The sequence below is a fragment of the Pseudophryne corroboree genome, chromosome 1, assembly GCF_028390025.1.
Source record: "Pseudophryne corroboree isolate aPseCor3 chromosome 1, aPseCor3.hap2, whole genome shotgun sequence".
Taxonomy (NCBI): Eukaryota; Metazoa; Chordata; class Amphibia; order Anura; family Myobatrachidae; genus Pseudophryne; species Pseudophryne corroboree.
This window is the reverse complement of record NC_086444.1, coordinates 416,609,592-416,635,385: the sequence shown is the minus strand read 5'-3', so window position 1 is coordinate 416,635,385 and position 25,794 is coordinate 416,609,592. Positions and strand designations below refer to the sequence as shown.

The 25,794-nt window shown below is 47.2% G+C and overlaps 1 protein-coding gene across 1 annotated transcript; it reads left to right on the top strand.

The window, feature by feature from the left end:
* The first annotated feature begins 16,546 nt into the window (after window positions 1-16,546).
* Window positions 16,547-18,457, top strand: LOC134894124 (uncharacterized). Its single transcript, XM_063913744.1, has 3 exons — window positions 16,547-16,821; window positions 16,898-17,110; window positions 17,683-18,457. Exons 1-3 carry the CDS (start codon window positions 16,686-16,688, stop codon window positions 18,237-18,239), a joined length of 906 nt encoding a protein of 301 aa, XP_063769814.1. The 5' UTR covers window positions 16,547-16,685; the 3' UTR covers window positions 18,240-18,457.
* The last annotated feature ends 7,337 nt before the right edge of the window (window positions 18,458-25,794 follow it).

Sequence of the window (25,794 nt, the reverse complement as noted above, 5' to 3'; positions counted from 1 at the left end):
CCCCCAGCAGGTCTGCCCCATAGAGGTACTGTGTGTGCGCGCTAGAGGCGCACGTGCCAAAAAAATGGGTGTGGCCAGTTAAAATGGGACGTGATACACATATGCCCCCAATAGTGCAGTGCCAGATCCACAATTGCCCCCACAGTGCCAGGTATACAAATGCCCCTCACAGTGCCAGATATACAAATGCCCCCACAGTGCCAAGTATACAAATGCCCCTCACAGTGCCAGGTGTACAAATGCCCCTCACAGTGCCAGGTATACAGATGTCCCCACAGTGCCAGGTATACAGATGCCCCCATAGTGCCAGGTATACAGATGCCCCCACAGTGCCAGGTTTACAGATGCCCCTCACAGTGCCAGGTATACAGATGCCCCTCACAGTGCCAGGTATACAAATGCCCCCACAGTGCCAAGTGTACAAATGCCCCTCACAGTGCCAGGTGTACAAATGCCCCTCACAGTGCCAGGTATACAGATGTCCCCACAGTGCCAGGTACACAGATGCCCCCACAGTGCCAGGTATTCAGATGCCCCCCCACAGTGCCAGGTATACAGATGCCCCCACAGTGCCAGGTATACAGATGCCCCCCACAGTGCCAGGTATACAAATGCCCCCCACAGTGCCAGGTATACAGATGCCTCCCACAGTGCCACGTATACAAATGCCCCCACAGTGCCAGGTATACAAATGCCCCCACAGTGCCAAGTATACAGATGCCCCCCACAGTGCCAGGTATACAAATGCCCCCACAGTGCCAAGTATACAGATGCCTCCCACAGTGCCAGGTATACAAATGCCCCCCACAGTGCCAGGTATACAGATGCCCCCACATTGCCAGGTATACAAATGCCCCCACAGTGCCAGGTATACAGATGACCCACAGTGCCAGGTATACAGATGCCCCCACAGTGCCAGGTATACAGATGCCCCTCACAGTGCCAGGTATACAGATGCCCCCACAGTGCCAGTTATACAGATGCCCCCACAGTGCCAGGTATACAGATGCCCCCCACAGTGCCAGGTATACAAATGCCCTATACAAATGCCCCCACAGTGCCAGGTATACAGATGCCCCCCACAGTGCCAGGTATACAGATGCCCCCACAGTGCCAGGTATACAGATGACCCCACAGTGCCAGGTATACAGATGACCCCACAGTTCCAGGTATACAAATGCCCCTCACAGTGCCAGGTATACAAATGCCCCTCACAGTGCCAGGTATACAGATGCCCCCACAGTGCCAGTTATACAGATGCCCCCACAGTGCCAGGTATACAGATGCCCCCCACAGTGCCAGGTATACAGATGTCCCCCACAGTGCCAGGTATACAAATGCCCCCACAGTGCCAGGTATACAGATGCCCCCCACAGTGCCAGGTATACAAATGCCCCCCACAGTGCCAGGTATACAGATGCCCCCACAGTGCCCCCCCCCCCCCTTCCGTGCTACTTACCGCTCCTTTCGGCGGGACACGGAGGAGAGCGCGGCTATGTTGGGCGGCGGCGTGTAGGACTTGAAACCAGACGCTGGTTCGTGAGCCAATCAGAGCTCGCGGACCGGCAGCCGCGGCTCCTTATTGGCTGCCGGTCCGCGAGCTCTGATTGGCTCACGAACCAGCGGCTGGTTTCAAGTTCTACACGCCGCCGCCGCGCTCTCCTCCCTGTCCTGACACTGACAGCTGAGACACGCTGCCGCCAGACTGAGCGGCGGCGTGTCTCACTGGGAGAAGCGGGTGGGCCGGAGCAAACGGCTTCGCGGGCCTTATACGGCCCGCGGGCCGTAGGTTTCCCACCCCTGACATAGATACTGAGAGCCCATACCACATCCAGACCTCTCTTTGGAAGACAATTCAGGAGAGACAAAGGCCGGAACCACAATCTCCTGGTTAAGGCGAAAGAAGAAACCACCTTAGGTAGATAACCAGGGCGTGGTCTAAGAACCGCCCGGTCACAGTGACAAATCACATAGAGGGACCAACAAGACAAGGCACCCAAATCTGATACCTGTCTAGCAGAGGCAATAGCAAGCAGAAACAAGACCTTAAGAGAAAGCCACTTAAGGTCCGCAGATTTTAGAGGTTCAAACAGAGACTCTTGCAAGGCCTCCAGAACCACCGACAAATCCCCAGGAGCCATAGGTGGGACATAGGGAGGTTGAATCCATAAAACACCCTGAGTAAATGTATGAACATCAGACAGAGTCGCAATTTTTCTCTGAAACCATACAGACAAGGCAGAAATATGAACCTTGAGGGAGGCCAGTCGACAGCCCAGTCCAGGCCCTGTTGTAGGAAGGCCAAAAATTAGGCCATACTAAACTTGTAAACGACATGATTATTAGATGCACACCAAGCAAAGTAAGAATTCCAAACCCTATGGTAAATCCGAGCAGAAGCCGGCCTATGGGCCTTCAACATAGTTTGAATGACCGCCTCAGAAAATCCTTTGGCCCTCTGTACGGAAGCTTTGAGAGCCACGCTGTAAAAGCCAGCCGGGCCAGATCCTGGTAGACACAAGGGCCCTGAACGAGGAGGTCTGGTCGTTGTGGAAGCAGAAGAGGACGCTCCAGCGGGAGACCCTGTAGGTCTGAGAACCAATGCCATCTGGGCCACGCCTGAGCTATCAGAAGTAGGATTCCTCCTTCTTGCTTGAACTTCCTCACTACTCTGGGCAGGAGTGACACCGGAGGGAACACGTATGGCAGACGAAAGTTCCATGGAATTGCCAGTAGGTCCACGAACTCCATTTGAGTATCCCTTGTTCTTGCTCTGAAGAACGGAGCCTTGTGATTGTGTCAAGACGCCATCAGGTCTACATCTGGTAGACCCCACATGCCCACTAGGAGTTGAAATACTTCGGGATGAAGGCTCCACTCTCCGGTGTGTACGTCCTGACTACTGAGGAAATCCGCTTCCCAGTTGAGGACCCCCGGAATGAACACTGCTGAGATGGCTGGCAGATGGCGTTCCGCCCATTGAAGAATCTTTGACACTTCCCAGGTCTGTTCTGTACCAGATGCTGGGCCAGTTTCAGAGCATGGAACACTGCCCGCAATTCCAGAATGTTTATCGGGAGGAGACTCCTCCCTGGTCCACTGACCCGGAAGAGAGTGTTGCTCCAACACCACGCCCCAACCCCTCAGACTGGCATCCGTCGTCAGGAGGACCCAGTTGGAGATCCAGAAGGGACGACCCCTGCACAATTGTTGGTCCTGTAGCCACCAGCTCAATGACAGACGAACCTCCGGAGGCAAGGATATCATGTGAGACCTGATCCGATGAGGCAGGCCGTTCCACTTGGCAAGAATCAGCTTCTGCAGAGGGCGGAAATGAAATTGAGCATACTCTACCATGTCGAAAACCGACACCATGAGGCCTAGTACTAGCATCGTCGAGTGTATTAACACTCACGGGCGAGAGAGGAAGCATCGCATCCTGACCTGAAGGTTCAAGACTTTCACCTGAGACAAGAACCACCACTGGTTGTGTGTGTCCAACAACGCCCCCAGGTGCACCATGCTCTGAGCAGGGACCAGGGATGATTTCTTTCAGTTGATGAGCCACCCGTGGGCTTGCAGAAACTGGACCGTCAGATCCAGATGACGGAGGAGAACGTTTGGGGAATTCACCAGGATCAGCAAGACGTTCAGATACGGTAGGATCCTGATACCCTGACGGCGGAGCAGGGCCGTCATCACCGCCATTTCCTTGGTGAAGATTCGCGGAGCCATAGTCAATCCAAAGGGTAAGGCCCGGAATTGATAATGGAGGTTGCCAATAGCAAACCACAGGTATAGCTGATGCGACACGGCAATAGGTATATGTGGGTAAGCATCCTGTATGTCCAGGGATACCATATAGTCCCCTGGCCCCAAAGCCAGGACAATAGATCGAAGGGTTTCCATACAAAACTTGGAGACCCTCACAAACTTGTTCAAAGACTTGAGATTGAGAATGGACCGAGAGGATCCATTCGGTTTCGGGACTAGGAACAGCGTTGAATAGTACCTCCTGCCTCTCTGAGCCAGAGGCACCGGCACTACCACTTCTGTGTCCAGGAGGGACTGAACCACCGAACGAAGAGTCTTTGCCTTTACCTGATCCGAAGGGATGTCTCTTCAGGCAAAAGTGATGAGGGGGACGTTTCTTGAAGGATATGGCGTATCCGTGAGTGACAACTTCCTGTACCCAGGCGTCTGAAGTTGTCTTCAACTCTGTTTTGGAAGCAGGGTGACGGGCAGCCCAGGCACGTTTAGGTTTGGACTAAAAATGGTAAAGTGACTACTCCCACTTTGGCGCTAATCCAATGCTACACTTTTTGCAGGAACTTCTATTTTCTCAATAAAATGTAATGTACCGGCTTGATGTGAATAAAATATAAATTTAATACTACACAATGATTAAAAGTGAGACAAGAACAGAACCCAACATGGGAAACAGAGTCCTACCAAGATGATAATCGGAGCCGCAGGTGTTATGAATGCAAGGTATTTCCCGGGAACAATACCTTGCATGTGGCTCCATCAGGCGTGTTCCCCAGTGGTCCCTTTCACAGTCAAAGATGTCCAGAAGCACAGGAAAGTACTGGAAAGCAGGCGCCGACGCGTTTCGGGACATCAAAGTCCCTTTTTCAAGCCTTGAAAAAGGGACTTTGATGTCCCGAAATGCGTCGGCGCCTGCTTTCCAGTACTTTCCTGTGCTTCTGGACATCCTTGTGTTATGCACACCAGTGCCTGCAGGAAAGTACTGGTGTCAGAACTGTTATGCACTCCAGTGTCTGCAGGAATGTACTGGTGTTTGAACTGTTATGCGAAACAAATGGACTCACAGACAAACTGGGGAATATGACATAACGTACACAGAAGGTGATAGGGTAACAAAATACACACAAAGTGAACAGAGAAGCCCAGAGGCTAAGGAACTGGGTATCTCCCTTGTATTAGAACTGCACAGATGGAAAAGCAAGATGTTGTGTTTTAATACGTAGAGAACCCGAAATGCTGTTGCTAAGGGCAACAGCAAAACCCTAAAGGGTTACCAACGGGTGTGGCAGTAAACTCCTTGGTCAGAGATGGAATGATAGACACAAGGAGAATCTCCACAATCCTAATTCTCACTTGCAGTGCACAGGTTTTAGCTTACTGCCACTAAACTGACCCCTGACATCTAGCACAGTGAGACAGGATTTAGGCAGGCAAGTCTTAGAATACAGCCGCAAACTTGCTAAGTTCACAGAGTAGAAACAGAACCCCAGCAAGCTAAACGACTGACTCCAGTCTTACTGCTAGGTCTGGATTGGCAGAGTGTAATACCAAATCCCCAGGCCTATTTGCAGTAAGCAACAAACAAATACAAAGCTACACAGTACTGGCTAACTTTCATGAACTGACTAACCAACAAAGATTCAGCAGCATCTGCTTACTCTGAAAAGAGGCCTTATAAAGCAGGTGCTGTCCACGCCCCACTCAGACCTCACAGACTGTGAGCACAAAAACCAGCACCGGATCCCCTGCTGTGCACAGAGCCTATAACCACTGCACAGCAAAAGACCCGAACCGGAGTATCAGCTGCGCTCAGGTTACTCCACTAGCACTTGTCTCCCGGTTGCCATGACGACGTGGCAGCACAGGGCAGGAGACCCTAACAGTACCCCCCCTCTGACGAGGGGTCAAAGAACCCCTACCACCGGGTTTATCGGGGAACTGCGAGAAGAAAGAGCGTATCAGTCTGGGGGCATGAAGATCACAACTGCGCACCCACGACCGCTCCTCCGGGCCATACCCCTTCCAGTGCACCAAAAATGACAGCCGACCCCGAACCACCTTGGAGTCAAGAATCCTTTCAACAACAAACTCCCTCTGGCCACGTATCAGAAGAGGGGAAGGTCTTCCACTGGAAGAAGGATTACTAATCGCCCGTTTTAAAAGGGAACAATGAAATGTTTTATTGATACCCAAAGAACGGGGCAGATCTAACTGAAATGCCACCGGATTGATAACCCTGGTGATCTTATAAGGGCCGATGAACCGGGGGCCTAACTTATGAGATGGCTGTCTCAACTTCAAATTCTTGGTAGACAACCAGACGAAGTCTCCTAATTTGAAGCTGCAGGGTCTTTTCCGCTTATCAAAAACCCTTTTGGTCACTAATGACACAGACACAAGGGCTTTCTTCACTTTCCGCCAAATACCTCTAAGGACCGAAACCACAGAGGAACCACCAGGCGTGGAGTCCAGGGGGTCAAAAGAATTGGCCTTAGGATGATGCCCATACACACAAAGGAAGGGAGAGATCCCTGTAGCAGAGTGAGCCGCGTTGTTATAGGCAAACTCCGCCATGGACAGATGAGCAACCCAGTCAGTCTTACACTTGGAGACATAACACCTGAGGAACTGCTCCAAGGACTGGTTCACCCTTTCAGTCTGCCCATTAGACTGCGGATGGTAGCCTGACGACAAGCTGACAGAAATCTGGAGATCGGAACAAAATGCCCTCCAGAATTTGGCCACAAACTGGGATCCGCGGTCAGAGACCACATCAAGTGGCAACCCGTGGAGACGCACAACATGCAGCATAAATAATTCAGACAGGCGTCTGGCCGATGGCAGCCCAACCAGTGGAACGAAGTGCGCCATCTTCGAAAACCTGTCAACGACAACCCAGATGGCTGTCATCCCCGAGGATTTGGGCAAGTCCACCACAAAATCCATTGAAATGTGGGTCCATGGCTTAGATGGGATAGAGAGTGGATGTAATGGGCCAACAGGAACCCCTCTAGGAGTCTTATTTCGGGCACAGATGTCACATGCCCGAACCCACTGATCCACATCCTTAGCCACCGAGGGCCACCACACCGCCCTAGATAGCAACTCCCGAGTTCTGGCAATACCCGGGTGACCTGCCGACTTCTTGGCATGGAATTCCAGAAACACTCGCTGTCTTAACCTAGGAGGCACAAACAAAAGACCTACCGGAAGGTCTGGAGGAGCCTGCTCCTGTGCTCTAAGGACTAATGATAAGAGGTCCTGGGTAATGCCCACTTTAATACATGATGGGGAAACAATGGGCAACGGCTCCTCGGTGGTCTCCTGGATTGGAGCAAAACTCAGCGAGAGCGCATCAGCCTTGATGTTTTTTGACCCAGGGCGATATGTTATCAAAAAATTAAAGCGAGCAAAAAACAAAGCCCATCGTGCCTGCCTGGCATTGAGACGCTTCGCTGACTCTAAATATGCCAGATTCTTATGGTCAGTGAGCATTGAGACCACAAACTTAGCCCCCTCAAGCCAGTGTCTCCACTCCTCGAGTGCATCCTTAATAGCCAACAATTCCCGGTTACCCACGTCATAATTCATCTCGGCAGGCGAAAATTTACGGGAAAAGTAAGCACAGGGATGAAGGCGATTATCAGACACTCCCATCTGAGAAAGCACTGCCCCAATACCCATCTCAGAGGCATCCACCTCCACCACAAAAGGACGCTCTGGATCTGGGTGTCGCAGCACCTTGGCCGAAACAAATGCCCTTTTGAGACGGGCAAAAGCCGCTTTAGCCTCACAAGACCAGTGAGCAACATCCGCCCCTTTCTTAGTGAGTGCCACCAAGGGCGCCACTATAGACGAAAATCCAGCGATAAATCGTCTATAAAAATTCGCAAAGCCCAGGAAACGCTGAAGCGCCTTCAAACTAGTGGGCTGCACCCAATCCAGGACTGCCTGTACCTTGGAACCCTCCATTTGGAAACCTTCTGGGGAGATAATATATCCTAGAAATGCGATTTGCTGAACTTCAAATTCGCACTTCTCCAGCTTCACCCCAAGCCGGTGGTCTCTGAGTTTCTGGAGGACTAAGCGTACATGCTTCCGATGTTCCTCCAGGGAATGGGAGAAGATTAGGATGTCATCTAAGTATACAACTAAGAATCTATCCAAATATTCCCTGAGCACATCATTCATGAAATCCTGGAAGACTGCCGGGGCATTACAGAGCCCAAAAGGCATCACCAAATATTCATAATGCCCTGAGTGGGTATTAAAGGCAGTCTTCCATTCATCCCCCTCTCTTATTCGGATTAGATTGTACGCACCGCGTAGGTCAATCTTAGAAAAAATGGTGGCAGTACGAAGCTGGTCAAACAAGACCGAAATGAGAGGCAGTGGGTATGAGTTTTTAATTGTGATACGGTTCAATTCCCTGAAGTCGATGCAGGGTCGCAACGAACCGTCCTTTTTACCCACGAAGAAGAACCCCGACCCAACTGGAGACTGTGAAGGTCTGATAAATCCCTTAGCCAAGTTCTCCTGAATGTACTCTGCCATAGCCTGAGTCTCAGGACGTGACAGGGAGTACAACCTGCTCTTGGGAAGCTTAGCATTTGGCAACAAATCAATGGCACAGTCATAGGGGCGATGGGGAGGTAGTACCTCTGCAACTTTTTTGGAGAACACGTCCGCAAAATCTGCATAACACCCTGGCAATCCTGGCAAATTTAGCTGCGAGAGCCTGACTGGAAGGCTCAAGCAACTCCTGAAACAATCAGTACCCCAACTAAGAATCTCCCCAGAGACCCAGTCAAATTGAGGATTGTGGGCCCTTAACCAGGGTAACCCCAACACCAATGGGGCAAAAGTACAGACAGTCACATAAAAGGACAATTTTTCAGAGTGTGTGGCTCCAATAAACAAAGAAATCTGGCTAGTGCAAGAGGTAATTTTACCTTGGGATAATGGTTCCCCGTTTAACCCACAAATCTCAATTTCCGATGCCAAGGGTACTAAGGGAACAGAGTGTTTCAGGGCGAATTGGCGGTCCATAAAAACCCCGTCGGCCCCACTGTCCACAAAGGCCTCAGTCTTGACAGTTTGACCGAGGATCTTCAAGGTCACCGGAATGATAAAAGTCTTCTTGGGAAATTCTGACTTCTGGCCTGACAGGATATTTCCCATCACCCTCAGGCCCTGAAGTTTTCCGGCTTTTCTGGGCATGATACTACCACATGACCTTTATTCCCACAGTACAAACACAACCCCTGCTGTCTCCTCCGCGTCTTCTCACGCGAGGAGAGGCGGGTAGCCCCAATCTGCATAGGCTCCTCAGAAAATTCCTCAGAGTCCGAGGTTCCCTTGGGAAGGAAGGAAATCTCAGTCTCCCTTTCAAGCCTACGCTCTCTCAGCCGTCTATCCACCCGGATGGATAACTGCATGAGCTGATCCAAGCTATCAGGCAAGGGATATTGTACCAGTTGGTCCTTTATCTGGTTAGAAAGACCTCTTCGGTACTGGTGTCTCAGGGCTGGGTCATTCCACTGGGTATCATGGGCCAACCTCCGAAACTCCGTACAGTAAACCTCAACTGGCCTTCGCCCTTGCTTAAGGATCGAAATCTGAGCCTCGGCTGAGGCCGTCTTGTCAGGGTCATCATACAACATGCCCAGTGCCGTAAAAAAAGCATCAACACTTTTAAGCGACGGACAGTCAGGCTGCAACCCATATGCCCAGACCTGTGGGTCTCCTTGTAGCAAGGAAATCACTATGCCCACCCGCTGAATCTCCAACCCAGAAGACTGAGGCCTAAGCCGGAAGTATAGCTTGCAGCTCTCCTTGAAACAAAAGAACTGCGAGCGATCTCCAGAAAAACGATCCGGGAGATTTACTTTCGGCTCCTTAACCCCTGCAGGTGCTGCTGCTGCGGGAGCTCCGCCAGCAGCCTGGGAGGTGTGCATTTTAATGGACAAATCATTAAATTGTCGGGTCAGGACCTGCACCTGATCGACCACCTGTTGCAACGTATTTTGAGGGGTATGCTCCATATTCCCACAAAATTTCAACAGGAGTATTGGGCTGCTGAATATGTTATGCACACCAGTGCCTGCAGGAAAGTACTGGTGTCAGAACTGTTATGCACTCCAGTGTCTGCAGGAATGTACTGGTGTTTGAACTGTTATGCGAAACAAATGGACTCACAGACAAACTGGGGAATATGACATAACGTATACAGAAGGTGATAGGGTAACAAAATACACACAAAGTGAACAGAGAAGCCCAGAGGCTAAGGAACTGGGTATCTCCCTTGTATTAGAACTGCACAGATGGAAAAGCAAGATGTTGTGTTTTAATACGTAGAGAACCCGAAATGCTGTTGCTAAGGGCAACAGCAAAACCCTAAAGGGTTACCAACGGGTGTGGCAGTAAACTCCTTGGTCAGAGATGGAATGATAGACACAAGGAGAATCTCCACAATCCTAATTCTCACTTGCAGTGCACAGGTTTTAGCTTACTGCCACTAAACTGACCCCTGACACCTAGCACAGTGAGACAGGATTTAGGCAGGCAAGTCTTAGAATACAGCCGCAAACTTGCTAAGTTCACAGAGTAGAAACAGAACCCCAGCAAGCTAAACGACTGACTCCAGTCTTACTGCTAGGTCTGGATTGGCAGAGTGTAATACCAAATCCCCAGGCCTATTTGCAGTAAGCAACAAACAAATACAAAGCTACACAGTACTGGCTAACTTTAAGAAACTGACTAACCAACAAAGATTCAGCAGCATCTGCTTACTCTGAAAAGAGGCCTTATAAAGCAGGTGCTGTCCACGCCCCACTCAGACCTCACAGACTGTGAGCACAAAAACCAGCACCGGATCCCCTGCTGTGCACAGAGCCTATAACCACTGCACAGCAAAAGACCCGAACCGGAGTATCAGCTGCGCTCAGGTTACTCCACTAGCACTTGTCTCCCGGTTGCCATGACGACGTGGCAGCACAGGGCAGGAGACCCTAACACCTTGACTGTGAAAGGGACCACTGGGGAACACGCCTGACGGAGCCACATGCAGGGTATTGTTCCCGGGAAATACCTTGCATTCATAACACCTGCGGCTCCGATTATCATCTTGGTAGGACTCTGTTTCCCATGTTGGGTTCTGTTCTTGTCTCACTTTTAATCATTGTGTAGTATTAAATTTATATTTTATTCACATCAAGCCGGTAAATTACATTTTATTGAGAAAATAGAAGTTCCTGCAAAAAGTGTAGCATTGGATTAGCGCCAAAGTGGGAGTAGTCACTTTACCATTTTTAGTGCATTTTTACTGTTTGGAGTTTGCAGGGAACTCCCAGACTACCCCCAGGCTTGCACAAATCCTTACAGCGCAACCATCCACCTCTATTATTTCTTTTTTGTTCTGCACGTTTAGGTTTGGGCTTAGTGGATTTGGAAGTGCGTGCATGTATTGGGTACGCCTGACCCTTTGCCTAACCTGGAGGTCAAAAGGAACGAAAGGAAGTACTCTTAGACTTCGGAGCCGAAGGAGCAGTACTAGGCAGACATGCAGTCTTAGCAGATGCTAAGTCAGCAATGATCTTGCTGAGATCTTCCCCAAAAAGTATGTTTCCCTCAAAAGGGATCACCTCCAAGGCCTTTCTAGAGTCCAGATCTACAGACCAGGACCGTAACCAGAGGATCCGGCGAGCCAGAATAGACGTCGTAGATGCTTTGGCCGCCAGGATACCTGCATCAGATGCTGTCTCCTAAATATAATGGGAGGCCGTAATAATATATGAAAGACACAGCCTAGCATTATCCGGAAAATTAGACGGCAGTTCCGCCTCAACTTCCTGAACCCAGGCCTCTATAGCTTTAGCAGCCCAAGAGGCCGTAATAGTAAGCCTATGCATAGCTCAGGCAAGAGTGTAAATAGACTTCAAGCAACCCTCCACACGCTTATCCATCGGTCCCCTCAGGGAGGTGACGGTAGTGACAGGCAGAGCAGATGAGACCACCAGACGCGCAACTTGTGAGTCCACCAGCGGCAGTGTTTCCTAATTGCTACTTAACTCTGCAGCGAGGGGATAACGAGCTAGCATCTTCGTAGACAAGGAAAACTTCTTACCCATTTTTCCCAGGATTCCTGACTAATATCAACCAACTGGTCAGAATAAGGTAAAACCAACTTAGTAACCTTCTGACGTTTAAATTTATCTGGTTTCGCAGAGGTAGCTGGAAGCCCTTCATCATCATTGATTTGAAGTATCAGCCTGATAGCCTCCAAGCGGTCAGGAACATCCACCTGTGTCAGAAATTCCCCATCAGAAGCATCTGCATCAGAGTCTGAAGGGTCAGTGAAAGCTCCATCTACATCGGATGAGGTATCCAAAACATGTGTGGATTGTGAGGAAGTAATGGCCCGTTTAGATGAACCCCTGGTCTTAGGCGGGCGAGAGTCAGGATTTTGCTTAGCTAGTGACTGATGTAATTGCTGTAACCGAGAGAACAGAGTATCTGCCCACGGCGGATTAACTGCAGGGACAATATGTAACTGTAATGGCACAGGAGGTCCCACGGGGGCGCAAGTCTAATTACTAGCGTATTCGGTAAATTAGAGAAAACAGCCTAAGGTGGGTCTTGATTTGCCCCCATTGCTGCAGACTGACCATGGGGTATAGAACCCCCAATACCTGAACCCTCAGCTGCTACGTTTTCCTCCGACAAATCCGTGGCATCAACACTACATGGTGCAGGATGAGCCATGGATTTACCACCCTGTGTAGCAGACATGATATGTAAGCGTAACCCTAGGGTGTAACAGTACAAGATAAGCAGACAAACTACTTGACAAAAATCCCCTGTATGGTGTGACTGCAAGGCAGAGCACAAACAGAGGATTTCTGAGGTAAAATGTGACTGAAAAACACAGAGAAAAATACAAAATATGTATATCCTGTGAAATACCTATATTATCTAATAACCCTGATGCACGGAGCCCCCTCAGGGTACAGAATATAGGGATAGCCATATGTGTGAGATACACAAAATAGAGACCACACAGCAGCCATTGGCACACACTCAGTCTCGTATACAATGCAGAGATTATTACCAACAATAAAACTGCACTGGACCAGCAATACTAAGTAACTATACCACTGAGTAAAGCTATGTAGATATATATATATATATATATATATATATATATATAGATATAGATGTTGCAATGCACAGTAAAGACTGGATGTATATCACAGGGTACTTGTACTAAATAACCCTGAATGTATGCACTTGTTCTTAACTAACACTGTCTAGACGACATGTAGAATACTTAAGTGTCCTGTAAATGCACAGCACTGATGAAGCAGGCAGCATTACAGAGGAGGCAGTGCCCACCAGTCCCAGAGTCAGCGCAGCTGTGTGTAATGGCGCCCAAACGCTGACAGGGAGTGAGGGAGACAGAGAGATGCAGCTCCAGGGCAGGACATTTAATCTAAATGGCACCCAGGGGCTGGGAGAGGGGCTACAGGTCAGAGCCTTATCCCCTTGCTGGACTTCACCACCTGGTACTGTGGGCCATAATAAAACGGTTATATATATAACCGATCTGTGCCCCTGCCGTGGTGGTCTAGTGGGGTCCCTGTACTAACACAGTGTCCATGCCAGCGCGCGCAGCCTGCCTCCTAATGGCCACGCCGGATCGCGATTTTCAGTGGGTCCCGCCTGGGGGACCCTCTTACCTCCTCCCTTGATGCGGCCACGCGATCCTGGAGAGCTACGGCTGGTGTGTGTGCCCTAGGTGAAGAACCGGAGCCTCCGCTGTAAGTATCCGGCATCCAGGGACGCTGGAGTATACAGCGCCGCCGGGGGAGGTGATGGAGCTGCAGCAGGAGATGTCAGAATGACATCTAGCACTAAGAGTGCCTTTGCTGCAGCCCTTGAAGTCTTCTTTTAAAAAAGCTCTTTTCAGGGCTGCTGGAGCAGCCCTGCCTGTTAGTGTCCTGCCTGTAGGGCACCAACTTACAAACTGAGCTCCTGTGCACGGAGGCGGGGTTATAGGGAAGGAGGCGCTGAGCATCTTGGGAACAGTCAAAGCTTTTAGCCTGTTGGTGCCTCGGATCAAGATCCTACTCTACAACCCCCAATATTATTCCCTGTGGAACCCCAGTGTACCCCGCTGCAGAAAGCAGATTGTTGCACCTGGGCCCACCACTCACTAGTTCTGCCACTGAACTGAGAGAAGGGCAAGCTCCTCTTAGCTACTGGAAGGTGATGACTAGTTACCAGCAGAAGGGTACTGCGGTCCATTGGTTTGGCATGAATGGCAGTGTTCAATTTGTTACCATTCAGTATGATCACAACATCCAAGAATACCACCTGCTCCAAACTTGATGAATATGTAAATTTGATCGAGCAATCCCTTGACCAAATCAAATCTGAATATTTAGATTTTTTTTATTCAGTCCTGCGTACAGGCAGAGGAAAACGTACCTCAAGGACACCACTACACTTCTAAATTATACGGTGTGTTTCATGTGCTTCTTTGTTCTACATATAATACTCTGCATTATAATAAAACTATTTTATTTTTGAAGCTGCTGTTTAGTACTGCTAGATGCAGCTATTTGTGTAATATTGTAAGTTACTGTAACAATATTTGTATATGTATAATGTGGTTTTGTGATGTTTTTGGGATTCAATTTGTTACACTTACATCTTTATTCTGTGATACTTTATTATATCTTTGGTGCAGGGGGTTCTTATGGTGTGGGGGACACTGGGTTGCCGGGGCAACAGAAGCAGTTCCCAACAGTTGCTTTGCTGGAAATCACCGGAACTTGGGCTGGTGCCACTGATGGAGCGAGTTGGTGGTCAACATCCTGATCCCAGATTGGTTACTTAAGATAAGAACTTTGTTCTTTATACTTTTATATCTTGATGACGGTTTGAAATAAACCCAAAAACATTGAAAATATGGATTGTGTATGATCGGATTTATTTGGACCACTTTTCTATGGACTGGCTTGTATGTATGGCTTGTGGGCACCACGGCATGACTGATCACATATGGAAGTGCCGCATATGGGGTATATTTACTAAGATTCGTAATGTTCAGAATTTGTTTGAAGTTGAAACACGACTGACATCGGTAGTGTGAATTTGCAACTTTTTGGGTTTTTTTACGACTCATTTACTAAGCGTTCGTAATTTGTGTTTTCGTATTTTCCGATGTCGATGTCATTCGTAATATATTTTATGTGATCGCGGCCGACTCTTGTTTTTGCGGCCGTATTTTGTTGGGCTTTTTACGAATTCGTATCTTTAATTTCCACTGCAGTGTTTTTGACCCTTCCCGGCCACGTTATTTTCTTACTTTCGTTTTCGTCACTCGTCCGTGATTGGTTGTGTTTGTCATGGAGGAGTGTCTGTGCTCATTAGTATAAAAACGCCCCCAACCAGCCGCACCTCGTGGGTTTAGCTAGTGGAGAGGTGAGAGGAAGTTGGTGTTTTGGAGTTGGTGATTTGTTGGTCGGTTTTGGAGGTTTCTTGCGATTGTTGAGTGCTGTATTGTGTGTGTAAGTAGTCTTGTGGTAATTTTTGTGTAGTCTCTTTAAAGTTTGTGTCATTTTTAGTGTTTGTACATTTTACTTTCAGTCTATTGTCATTGTGTGTGTGTGTGTGTGTGTGTGTGTGTGTGTGTGTGTGTGTGTGTGTGTGTGTGTGTGTGTGTGGTTGGTGTGCAGTGGTAGTGGAGGAGTGTGTTTTGTGTTTTTTTTTAATTAGTGTTATCTGTTGTTTGTCATTATTATGTCCCAGTCAGAGGTGAGTGAGAGGGAGGAGGTGAGTGAGAGGGAGGAGGTGAGTGAGGTGGAGGAGATGAGTGAGGTGGAGGAGGTGAGTGAGGGGGAGGAGGTGAGTGAGGTGGAGGAGGTGAGTGAGGGGGAGGAGGTTAGTGAGGTGGAGGAGGGTGAGGTTGCTGCTGTGGCCTCGAGTGATAGTGACAGTGATGGTGGTGTTGCTCCGCAGCCACGCACCACTACCAAGACGGGCGGAAATGTTAAATTTAGCTTTGCGGAAAATATGGCTTTGGTGCATGAGTTGATGTGCCATCATCGCCAGCTGTTTGGGTGTGATGCGGCCAAGGTGCCTTCGCGCAGTAAAACTGTTCTGTGGGGGAAGGTAGTAGCGGCAGTAAACAGTGAGGGTGTGGTGAAGAGGACCGAGGACACGTGTTGGAAGAGATTCTACGACATCAAGCGCCGTGTCAAGGCCAAGATGGCAAAGGAGGCTAAGTCAGCCAGGCAAACAGGGGGTGGCCATCCCTTTATAGCGTCTTATCGAGAGTGGGAGGAACCTGTGCGGACCCTTATTCCGCATGAGGTTGTTGGTACGACTAATGTGCGGGATTCGGATCGTCCTAGGCCTGATGGTGAGGTTTTTTTTTAACAATCTGTTATATCTGCATATGTGTTTATGTCTAATTAGCATTTTTAAAATGATATCGTATTGTTAAAATATTTTTATGTTCTAAATTGATTATCTATTTGTGTTTGTTTTTAAAATATTGTTTAATGTCTGCTGTATTTAATGTCTGCTGTATTTTACTTGTCTTTGTGGCCAATATGTTAGTGTAGATGGCTAAGTATTGTATGTTTTCTTTTTCTTTTCTTTTTTCTAATTTTTCATTTTTTTAAATTTGATTTTCAAATTTACTCATTAATGTAATAATTTAAAATATATGGTAATACATGTGTGTATATTCAGCTGTTGGCCATGGAAAATTAGACTACTTGGCTATGTTTTTGTCTTTGGAAATGGAACCTCATTAGCCTGTTTACAAAAAATGAAGCAACCCATTGTTTCAAAATGTATTGTTAGAAACTGTACCCATAATGGTAATCATATGTCCACATCACTAAATGTTGCTGCTTACAAAAGTACACACTGTAATTAAAGGTCATAAACACCAATGTATCATTTTTACAGTACGAAAGCAAGCCACCACTTCCAGAACACAAGCAACACTGTCAAGAGCTGAGGATGCTGGCGATACAGGTAACGCAAAAATGACACCTGTTAATGTGGCCACCACAAAAATTCAAAATAATCTAATGTTTGCATTAATCCATAGGAACTTCAACATCGCATCACAGTCCACAAAGACGTCCTTCACAGGGGTCTGGCAGCCACACGAGCAGGCCTAGCAAAAGACGTCATCCTGATGTCGCACCAACACCAGCATTAAGCACACCCCCACGTCGTATTTCTACTGTGTTGCCTCAGCCACCAGAACACATTTTGGAGAGTACTCAATCACAGGGTCCACATTCCCCTCAGCTGTCTGGTGAGTAAACACAAAACACAAATTACACATCAGCCAAAAAATTAAATAATCCTAGTACTTATCCACAGCACCAAGCACATGGCTTGCAAATTGTTAAAAACAAAAAACAACTAAAAAAGTTTTTCACATTTAGAGTGTTCTCTTGTGCCTTACAGTAGTATTGTGTTGTCATTATTTATTTGAATAGTAAAATATTGAGTTTCAGGTAGATTCACACCCTTTCATAATGGTGATAGAATTCATATTGTCATTTACTGTTTGATATTTTAATGCAAGTACGATACGGCGGGTGACAAATCACTTTTTTTCATGGTGTAAACTTTGTACCTCTGTGTGTTTGTTTCGTAAGTGTGGTATTTGTCAAACATGTGTCCACTTTTGTTTTGAAGTCATTTTTTTCAACATAAAAACCAACATAATTGGCCTTTTTGATTGTGTATACGAGTCTTGGTGAACATCCTAATTTGCTTTAGAAAAATGTTTGACAAACAAGTCTTGAAAGTTAAACTAAATATGAAATCCAGCATAATTTTCGAATACACTCAAATGTTGTCCCCTTAAACCCCATACAGAACCAGACATCATGCCCCCGGAAGCCCAGCAGGAATCTGAACAGGAAACATACACCCTCCATCTGCAAGCAATAGACGTTAACCAACCAAGCACGCCTCAGGAAAGTACCGCGCCACCTCAAATGTCACCACACCCACAATTGAGCCAAACAACCCCCCCGCAACAACCTGAACCATCATTTTGGGTAACATGGAACCAACAACAGGCACAGAATATTGATTGCCTACGCACACACACCCAATACCTAGCCTGTCTGCCCCATCATCTCCCGAGACTGTGTAGAAACACAAGCAGGCTCAATGTCCAGCTATGCAGAGTCGCAAACAGTATGGAGCAGATGAGAGCAGATAACAGCCAACTTATTGTTACCTTTCAGCGCATAATGGATGAGCAACCACGCCATCAACAGGCCCTCATTCAGTTAATTCAAAGTAATCAAATTATATCAGAAACCATGTCTCGCATCATAGACAACAACACAACAGCCACAACACAACTTACGGCAACCCTGGCTAACCTCAGTCAAAATATGAATTTGTTGGCACAACACCAATAAGGTTCCAGCTCAGGGACCAACACACCTACACAGACCCCAATTTCATCACCAGTTCGAAGATCAAGCCGAACCCGCTCCACTGGCCAAACCAAACCAATTCAGCCACCAAAGAACAGCCTAAGAAATAGGCCACCCTGCAGCTGGAGACACATTGTTGACAAAACTAGGTCTACACAATAGCAGTTATTTGTAATGAAAACACATGTTGTACAGTAATAAATGTGAAAACTGATTGATTTGCAATGTGTTATGTGCAAAAAACTGTCAGTGTAAGAGGAAAATTCTTAGAGTTAACACTCACATGTGTTGGGAATATTCTAGCATCATTACTAACATGAACGTTTACCACATCACAGCCATAATTATGTGTAAACAATTTTGTAAGGTTGGTGTTAGTCAATGTATGTTTGGCTAATTGGCACACATTACTCAATGGGGGTAATTCTGAGTTGATCACAGCAGCAAGTTTGTTAGCAATTGGGCAAAACCATGTGCACTGCAGGGGGGGGGGGGCAGATATAACATTTACAGAGAGAGTTAGATTTGGGTGGGTTATTTAATTTCTGTGCAGGGTAAATACTGGCTGCTTTATTTTTACACTGCAATTTAGATTTCAGTTTGAATGCACCCCACCCAAATCTAACTCTCTCTGCACATGTTACATATGTCCCCCCTGCAGTGCACATGGTTTTGCCCAATTGCTAACAAATTTGATGCTGCGATCAACTCAGAATTAGGCCCCATGTCCATTATGTTGTGATAATGAGGTAACATATTTCAAACACAGCTTTAGAAGAAAGTCGACACACAACAAACACAAACAATAGGCTAAACAATAATGGTTGTTAGTGCATACTAAATTATTATGTAGTATTGTGGCAAACATTACCTTTGAATGTGAAAAAGAAACTTTTAACATTATAAACACATAATTAATAAACAAAAACGCTATACAAATAGCTAAGTAACTGATACCCAACAGTTAGACATAAACACATATCAAGCAAATAAACAACACTCAGCTGACTAGCTCAAGAGGGAGCAAGAGCCACATTACTACAGAAAATACATTGGTGTGCCTTAATTGTTCATATACAAAGCACACAGGCAAATTTACTTACCGCTAAAATGTGCCAAAATCAGGTCTTGCCTTACCTGCCTCCCTATATCTGTACTCACAGTGTCACCAGATGTTTCTAACTCCTCTGCTTGCTGACTGCTTTCTTCTTCATCATCATCATCATCATCATCATCATGTGGCAGAAGTTGCTGCAGACACATGTTATGAAGAAAACAGCAGCAGAACACAATCCTAGTCACCTTTAAGGGACTATACAACAAAAGCCCGGCAGACTTATCCAGACACCGAAACCTTGATTTCAGTACACCAAAACATCGTTCTATCACATTCCGCGTAGACATATGTGCATGATTGTAATTGTGTTCAGCAGGGGAATCAGGGGCGGACAATGGAGTCAAAGATTAGCAGCATTGTAAAATATTGATGCACAAACACAGTGCTAACATAATGTGCAGGTTGAGGTAAGCACAAAATTAAACACAAATACTTGGTATATACCCAGCAGCCAGCCATCCGGCATTTCTCCAGCCTCAAATTTATCAAAGAGGGATGACTGACTAAGGATGAAGGAGTCATGGCAGCCGCCAGGGTAACCCGCAACAACACTCATAATTTTGAGATTTGCATCACAAACCACCTGGACATTAGTTGATTGCCCAAAATGTCTATTTATATAAATATATTGCCTGCCCCTAGGTGGTCTCAGCTCAACGTGTGTGCAATCTATGGCAACCAGTACATTTGGCATGCCAGCAAGCTCATAGAAAGCTACCTTGACTGCATGCCACTGAGACTCCTGGGTAGGGAAGCAGATAGAGGCATCTATGTGGGGTTCAAATGCATCCAAAACCTGAGTGTACAGTCAAAAATATAAGATGAGTGTCTTAAGCACTTTGTTCAAATATACTGTTATAAATTCACATTACACAATACAGAAATGGGGCATAGAGGAGTATGTATGGTTTGCCTCACCTGATTTAAATATTTTGAAAAGGTGAGCTGTGAGATTCCTATTACATCGCCTGTCACAGCCTGAAAGCTGCCAGTAGCCATAAAGTGCAACACAGCAAGGAGTTTGTGCAGGCCTGAGACAGAACGAGAGCGTGCTGTCTCAGGGTCTAGTTCCAGTTTGACTAGGTCATACAGACGGAAAATGTTGGTCCTATTTAGCTTGAACATCTGTATGACCTGGTCATCGGCCAATGCGTTTAAGTTCAAACGCCCCCTAAAAAACCGAGGCCTGCGCAGCCTCCACGGCACCTGTACATCCTGCTGACCATGTTCACTTTCCTGGCCCTGGTTTCTTGTAGCCTCATGGAGCAGTCTCAGGAATCCCACAGCAAAACCAAATTCACTGCTACACACGGCAGCAGCCATTTCAGAGTGATTGATTTGCCAAATGTGCTGGCCCACCTTTTAAACGGCCAAAAGTGCAGGTGTGATTAATGATGAAGTCGGAACACATGTAAACACGCTTCTCAAAAGCAGGTCTACTTTTTTCCCGTGTTTTTTTACAAATTGTATTTTTTTACGCCCGCAAATGCTCTTTCACGGTAGAGATTTCAAATACGAATGCATAGTAAATGACCGAGTTCTATACCTAAACAGCCGCGTTTGACCGATGGTGTATTCATTCGTATTTTTACAACACAGCCGTAAAAAAAATACGAATGCCCTCATCACTGCCGAGATTTGAGTTTAGTAAATTCCTGAGATGACATTTTGAACAAAAAACACCAAATCGGTCAAAATCGGGAGCTTAGTAAATATACCCCTATGTTGGATGTTATTTATGTATGTTTCAGAACTGCAGTGCACAAACATCTTCAGATATTAATCTTCACGCTACTCCATAAACACCATTAAACAGAAGGTAATCACCTGAATTAAAGCAGATAAAATCAACATTTATTTTTCTTTTTCATTCTCATATCAGCAATAGCAAGGGAATAAAATACTTCTATCACCAAACACTATTTAAGGCCAACCGATGATAGCATTATTATGTCCAGATGTACTAATTAAATATCCCAGATAATTATATAACATCAGAATCAGAATCAGCTTTATTGGCCAGGTATACTTACGTATACTAGGAATTTGTCTTCGGTTTGCTATACAACAGCCAAGTAGGTAACAGGTAAGCAGGTGTGTGTGTGTGTGTGTGGGGGGGGGCAAGTAAAGTTACACAGATAGGTATACCGTAGGGACACAAGTGAGTTGCATGTACGTCTAGTCAGTCAATGTTCAGGAGTTCAGCAGGCGGACAGCTTGGGGAAAGAAACTTTTGAGGCTTCTGGTGGATCTGGCGGGGACAGCCCTGTAACGCCTGCCTGAAGGAAGCAAGTTAAACATGCTGTGGCCGGGGTGTAGCTGGTCTTTTACTATCTTCATTGCCCGCTTTTTAGCTCCATTCAAAACAAATTCATAACCAGCAGCAGCTCCAACCTCTATTTCACGGGAGGTCTGTCTGTCTGTCTGAAATGTGTTCTGGCTTCTAGGGACTGCATTGGCTGAAGCTCCTAGAAGCCAATTAGGGCTGCCATTATAGCAGGGGAGTGGCTTCCCATTGGAAGTGCTCACTCTGCTAATTGCAGTCCGGACTGACAGTCTCAGGGGGAAAAAACACATTCCCCTTGGACAGTCTGTCCATCATGTGATTAGAAGCCAGCACTTCCAATGGGAAGCCACTTTTAGGCTTTCACTGGGGTGGCAGATTTCACTGGAGGAGGGGGGCTAGGTAACATTTCGCTTAACAATCATATTTACCACTGACATAGTTTTGAGTTTACAGTACAGTATATATTGGGGCTGGAGGGTGTATGAAAAAAAGTGGATTCACACTTCTTATAACATACCAGTTAGTAGATGAGGGAAACAAAACTAAGTACTGGTTAGAAGGAAGATGGAAGTATAGGAGAATTGGCATAGAGAAGACCAGGATTGGTAGGATTTTATGAGCCTCCAGTGACATGGAAGTTGTTTTATTGTGCCCAAGTCTCCAACTTTTGATACTCCATCAATAACTAAGCTGAATAGGTATTCCATTACGGGAACAAACCACATGTGATGTAACTTGGAGTTCCATGTTGCTTCTTCCATTCTTTCGCATATAGGGGGTCATTCAGAGTTGATTGCTCGCTAGCAAATTTTTGCAGCGCTGTGATCAGATAGTCGCCGCCTGTGGGGGAGTGTATTTTCGCTTTGCAGGTGTGCGAACGCTTTTGCAGCCGATGGCACAAAACAGTTTTTTGCAGTTTCTGAGTAGCTCTGGACTTACTCAGCCCTTGCGATCATTTCAGTCTTTTTGGTCCCGGAATTGACATCAGACACCCGCCCTGCAAACACTTGGACATGCCTGCGTTTTTCCAAACACTCCCAGAAAACGGTCAGTTGACACCCACAAACGCCCTCTTTCTGTCAATCACCTTGCGATCGGCTGTGCGAATGGATTCTACGTTAAATCCATCGCCCAGCACCGATCCTCTTTGTACCCGTACGACGCACCTGCGCATTGCGGTACATACGAATGCGCAGTTTTGCTGAGATTTTTTTGCTATCTTTTGGAGCGCATGCTGGGGGCCGCCCATCGCTGGACAAGGCCGCCCAGCATGCTAACCGGAGCCTCCCCCATTGCACAAGCAGTTAGCTGCACCCGCATGTTCGCGATCGCGGCGGCTGCGTGTGATGTCACGCAGCTGCCGTGATCATGCCCCTGACACGCCTCCATTTGGCCGCCTCCGCCCTCGCAACGCTCCGTCTCCTCCCTGGAAATGGAGCGTTGCCCGCCCCTCCGCCCCGCGGCCACTTCTGCCTAATTGACAGGCAGAGGCGATCACATTTTCTGCAGCTGGGACGGGCATCTTTTTCTCAGAAATTGTGGTTGGATCGCTTATTGCGATCCAACCTGAATTAGGCCCAGAATACAGAAAAACTGAAAGTGGAAGCTGAGGCACTCATCAGAGCTGAGACTAGGAAGCACAGATATAGGTGCAATGCAGGCACAAAAAAGTTGTCCTAGCAATGCGACTACTTGCACTGGCCGGGAACTAGTCAATATTAAGACTAGGGCCACACATAGCGTTTTCGTCTGACCCGTTTCCATACCTCCTAACTGTCCCGATTTTGACGGGACAGTCCAGTTTTTCACGGTCTGTCCTGCTGTCCCACCTGCGGGTCGCATTGTCTCGCGGTTGGGGGGTGGGCAGTTGGGAGATCCCCCCCGTCACTTGCTGCTCTGACTTGTTATATGCCTCAGAGTCCCTCTCATATCCCTTTAGGCAAGGTTTCTTCACTCAGACCGAGATAGAATGGGAAACAAAATGTATGCAAAGGATTTTAATGTATATTAATAGTGACACAAAATGGTGACCCTACAGTGGGTCAATAACAGGATTTTAATACCTACCGGTAAATCCTTTTCTCCTAGTCCGTAGAGGATGCTGGGGTCCACTTTAGTACCATAGGGTATAGACGGTTCCGCAGGAGCCATGGGCACTTTAAGACTTTTCAAGGGTGTGAACTGGCTCCTCCATCTATGCCCCTCCTCCAGACCTCAGTTTTAGAAATGTGCCCAGGCAGACTGGATGCACTCCAGGGGAGCTCTACTGAGTTTCTCTGAAAGACTTATATAGGAACTGTGCCCAGGGAGACGGACATTTCGAGGAAAGGATTTACTTATAATTTAATGGTGAGATTCATACCTGCTCACACCTCAACCATGCCGCACACATGGCATTCAACATAACACATGTCAACGGGCATGAACAATTGCAGCAACATGCTAAAAATAACCGTAACACAACATCTGTGTAACTTCAAACGTAATAACTGCAGGAAAAGTACGCACTGGGTTGGGCGCCCAGCATCCTCTACGGACTAGGAGAAAAGGATTTACCGGTAGGTATTAAAATCCTGTTTTCTCATACGTCCTAGAGGATGCTGGGGTCCACTGTAGTACCATGTGGTTATACCAAAGCTCCGGTACGGGCGGGAGAGTGCGGATGACCCTACAGCACCGATTGACCAAACTTGCGGTCCTCATCCGCCAAGGTGTCAAACTTCTAAAACTTTGCAAACGTGTTTGCCCCTGACCAAGTAGCTGCTCGGCAAAGTTGTAATGCCGAGACCCCCCGGGCAGCCGCCCAGGATGCGCCCACCTTTCTAGTAGAATGGGCATTTACCGACTTCGGTATCGGCAATCATGCCGTGGAATGAGCGTGCTGAATTGTCCCTCTGATCCAGTGTGCAATGGTCTGCTTAGAAGCAGGACACCCAATCTTGTTGGGAGCATACAGGACAAACAGAGCCTCTGTTTTCCATACCCGAGTTGTTCTTGCAACATAAATTTTCAAAGCTCTAACTACATCAAGAGACTTTGACGCAGTGAAGGTGTCAGTAGCCACTGCCACCAAAATAGGTTGGTTCATATGGAAAGACGAAACCACCTTTGGAAGAAATTGTTGGCGAGTTCTCAACTCTGCTGTATCTTCATGGAAGATCAGGTAAGGGCTCTTGTGGGACAAGGCCCCCAACTCAGACACCCGCCTTGCGGATGCCAAGGCCAATAACATGACCACTTTTCAAGTGACAAACTTCAATTCTATCTCCTTCAGTGGTTCAAACCAATCTGATTGCAGGAACTACAACACCACATTAATGTCCCATGGTGCCACCGAGGGCACAAATGGAGGTTGGATGTGCAGCACTCCTTTCACGAACGTCTGAACTTCTGGAAGGGAGGCCAATTGTCTTTGAAAGAAAATTGATAAGGCCGAAATCTGGACCTTGATTGAACCCAATCGTAGGCCCGCATCCACACCAGCCTGTAGAAAATGGAGAAAACGTCCTAACTGAAACTCTTCCATGGAGCCTTCTTGGATTCACACCAAGACACATATTTTCTCCAAATACGGTGGTAATGCTTAGACGTTACTCCTTTCCTGGCCTGAATAAGTGTGGAAATGACTTCTTCTGGAATACCTTTTCGGGCTAGGATCCGGCGCTCAAGAGCCATGCCGTCAAACGTAGCCGCGTTAAGTCTTGATATACGCACGGCCCCTGCTGCAGCAGGTCCTCGCGAGGTGGAAGAGGCCGAGGATCTTCCATGAGCAACTCCTGAAGATCTGGATACCAAGCCCTCCTTGGCCAGTCTGGGGCAATGAGGATCGCTCGAACCCTTGTTCTCCGTATGATTTTGAAAACTTTTGGTATCAGTGGAAGTGGAGGGACGACATATACCGACCGAAACACCCACTGGGTCACCAGTGCATCCACTGCTATTGCTTGAGGGTCTCTCGACCTGGAACAATATCCCTGAAGCTTCTTGTTGAGACGAGATGCCATCATGTCTACTTGAGGAACTCCCCAAAGAGTTGTCACCTCTGCGAAGACTTCTTGGTGGAGGCCCCACTCTCCTGGATGGAGATCGTGTCTGCTGAGGAAGTCTGCTTCCCAGTTGTCCACTCCCGGAAT

Coding starts and splice junctions, on each gene's coding strand:
- LOC134894124 (XM_063913744.1), top strand. CDS start 16,686: ATGTTGCTGCTTACAAAAGTACACACTGTAATTAAAGGTCATAAACAC. Junction 16,822..16,897: donor TGAGGATGCTGGCGATACAG/GTAACGCAAAAA, acceptor ATTAATCCATAG/GAACTTCAACATCGCATCAC. Junction 17,111..17,682: donor ACATTCCCCTCAGCTGTCTG/GTGAGTAAACAC, acceptor AACCCCATACAG/AACCAGACATCATGCCCCCG.